General features: G+C 50.9%; 1 protein-coding gene across 1 annotated transcript in view; it reads left to right on the top strand.

Annotated features, from left to right (window-relative positions):
* The window catches only part of drgx (dorsal root ganglia homeobox), a gene marked incomplete at both ends in the record, with an annotated part of 7,322 nt that extends 5,453 nt beyond the window's left edge, over positions 1-1,869 (top strand). The window contains 2 exons of the mRNA XM_083658131.1: positions 659-771; positions 1,487-1,869. Coding sequence (XP_083514257.1) covers positions 659-771; positions 1,487-1,869 — 496 coding nt within the window. The remainder of the gene's footprint in view (positions 1-658; positions 772-1,486) is intronic.
* Positions 1,870-2,491: the final 622 nt, after the last annotated feature.

Here is a 2,491-nt window from a genome sequence, read left to right as displayed (position 1 = left end):
GGGTCCTTGAGGGGGTTCCCCACTTTGAGAATTAACTACTGGTTTAGGAAAAGCACTGTATAATGTGGGTCGCTTTTGTGTGTATCCTTGAGCATGCTGTAACTTGTGTGTGTTTTGTGTGTGTGTGTGTGTGTGTGTGTGTGTGTGTGTGTGTGTGTGTGTGTGTGAGAGAGAGAGAGAGAGAGAGAGAGAGAGAGATATTGATATTAATCTCCGAGATCATTGCTGTAGAGCTTACAATATGCCCTTAACAGATTTGTCTGATTAAAAAAAAGTTTGGTTAAGAAATAAGCATAATGTATATGAATGCACCAATATGAAAATTTTGGCTAATACGATAACTGTTATTACCATTGCTCTTACGGCCAATAACCAATATTTACCGATGTTGATATGATTATAAAATGTTGTACTTACTGTACTGAAAAATACATGTAAACACTGTTGAAAAAGTAATGGCTTTCTTCATTTCCAAAACATTTGGAAAAGCCCATAAATCATAGATTTACCACATTGTTTCCTCATCAGTCCGATATCGATAGCCTTATTAAAAAACTTAGCAACATCGGCCGATACCGATATGATCGCAGATATATCGTGTATCCCTAATATGAGCGTGTGAGCATGAGGATGAGCTGTCTGTTCTCTTGTGCTTCAGTATGAACCGGACAGTGGGTCCAGGCGGTCCATTCTTCCCGTCCTGTATACCTGGCACCCTCCTCAACTCTGCCACCTACGCTCAGGCCCTGTCGCAGGTCGCCACGCTCAAAGGTAAAATTCTCTGCCACCTACGCTCAGGCCCTGTCACAGGTTGCCACGCTCAAAGGTAAAACACCTACGGGGGCATGGTGGCACTGTGGTAAGCGCTGTCGCCTCACAGCTAGAAGGTCCTGGGTTCGATTCCCACCTGGGACGCTGTGAGCGCTGAAGGAGTGTGTGCCCGTCCGCATGTCCTCGAGTGCCCACCGCCCGGGTGGGGTCGTCAAAAGGGCCTTTCTGTGTCGAGTTTGCATGTTCTCCCCGTGCCCCCTGGGGGTTTCCTTCATATAGGAACCCCACACCAAAACATGCAATATCCTGGTTGCTGATGTGGTGCCTCCTCTGGTCGTTAGGGACGCCTGTTCGGAGGGAGGGGAACACGTTGGAATAGCGTGATCCTCCCACGTGCTATGTCCTACCGGTGAAGCTTCCCCTGTCAGGTGAAAAGAAGCGGCTGGCTACTGCCCATGTCTTGGAGGAAGCATGGAGCCAGTTTCGGCTCTCCCCAGATCGGGAGAGGGTGGAGCAGCAACCAGGATAAATAAATAAAAAATTAGCACTAATGGGGGATAAAAATGGGATAAAGGGGGAAAGGTAAAACATCTACGCTCAGGCCCTGTCACAGGTCACCACTGCTCACGCTTCTCATCAGGTGATGATAATGACGATGGTATTGAAAATCCTTCTTTCCCTGGAGTTTTGTGCAGCTCTTTGCGTTGTGTTTCAGGAGGAGGTTTGTGCTCCTGCTGTGTTCCTGACCCCATGGGCCTGTCCTTCCTGCCGCCTTACGGCTGCCAGGGCAACCGCACGGCCAGCGTGGCCGCCCTGCGCATGAAGGCCCGCGAGCACTCGGAGGCCGTGCTGCAGTCTGCCAACCTGCTGGGGGCGCCGGTGCCCGGGAGCGGAGCGGGCATCCTGTCTGCTGTGGGAGTGAGCGCGGCCGGGGTAGCCAGGCCGCCGGTGGTGGGTCCCGCCATGGAGGTTTCAGGAGGTCTGGGAAGAGGGGGGGACAGGTCCAGTCCCAGCCCGGCCGCCAAGGCCCCGGTGCTGCTGGGCAACAGTCCCGACAAACACCCTCACTGCTCCAAGGAGCTGCTGGAGAAGAAGTGAGGCACTGGGCAGTGTTGTAGTCGAGTCGAGTCGGACCCGAGTCCCGAGTCCTGGACTCATCTTCAGGACTTGTGACTCAGACTTGGACTTGAGCACTGATGACGCAGACTTGGACACGAGCATTCATGTGTTCAGACTCGGAAGTTGGAGAAGAGGACTCGGACTTTGGACTTTCGGAATTGATGAAGACAGTTTTTTTGTTTTTGTTCTTTTTTTGTAATAGGTCCTAATAATTTGGCATCAGATATTGATCGCTATATTAATACCATGAATGACATTATTCATTTTTGTGCAAGAGCAGGCACGTGTGTTCCACCTACATGTGGATTCACACTCATGTTCAGTAACTCCGGACTCGGACTCAGGTAATGGGGACTTGACCCGGACCCTTCTTTGGTGACTCGGACTTGGACTTGGACTTGGACACTGGGGACTCAACCCTCGACTCGCACTCGAGATATAGTGACTCGTTTACAACACTGGGCGCCGGACGAAAACGGCCAACGTGGATATACTGATACTCTGTGTGATCGTGCCTGTTATTACCACTCTACCCTACTCTGGTCCTAAGCAACTAAGCACAACTACTGACTGATCCAGAGGCAGCCTGGGAAGACGCAGT

The sequence above is a fragment of the Poromitra crassiceps genome (assembly GCF_964638095.1).
Source record: "Poromitra crassiceps genome assembly, chromosome: 22".
Classification (NCBI taxonomy): Eukaryota; Metazoa; Chordata; class Actinopteri; order Beryciformes; family Melamphaidae; genus Poromitra; species Poromitra crassiceps.
The sequence above is the reverse complement of the archived record's forward strand: the minus strand, read 5'-3'. Positions and strand labels throughout refer to the sequence as shown.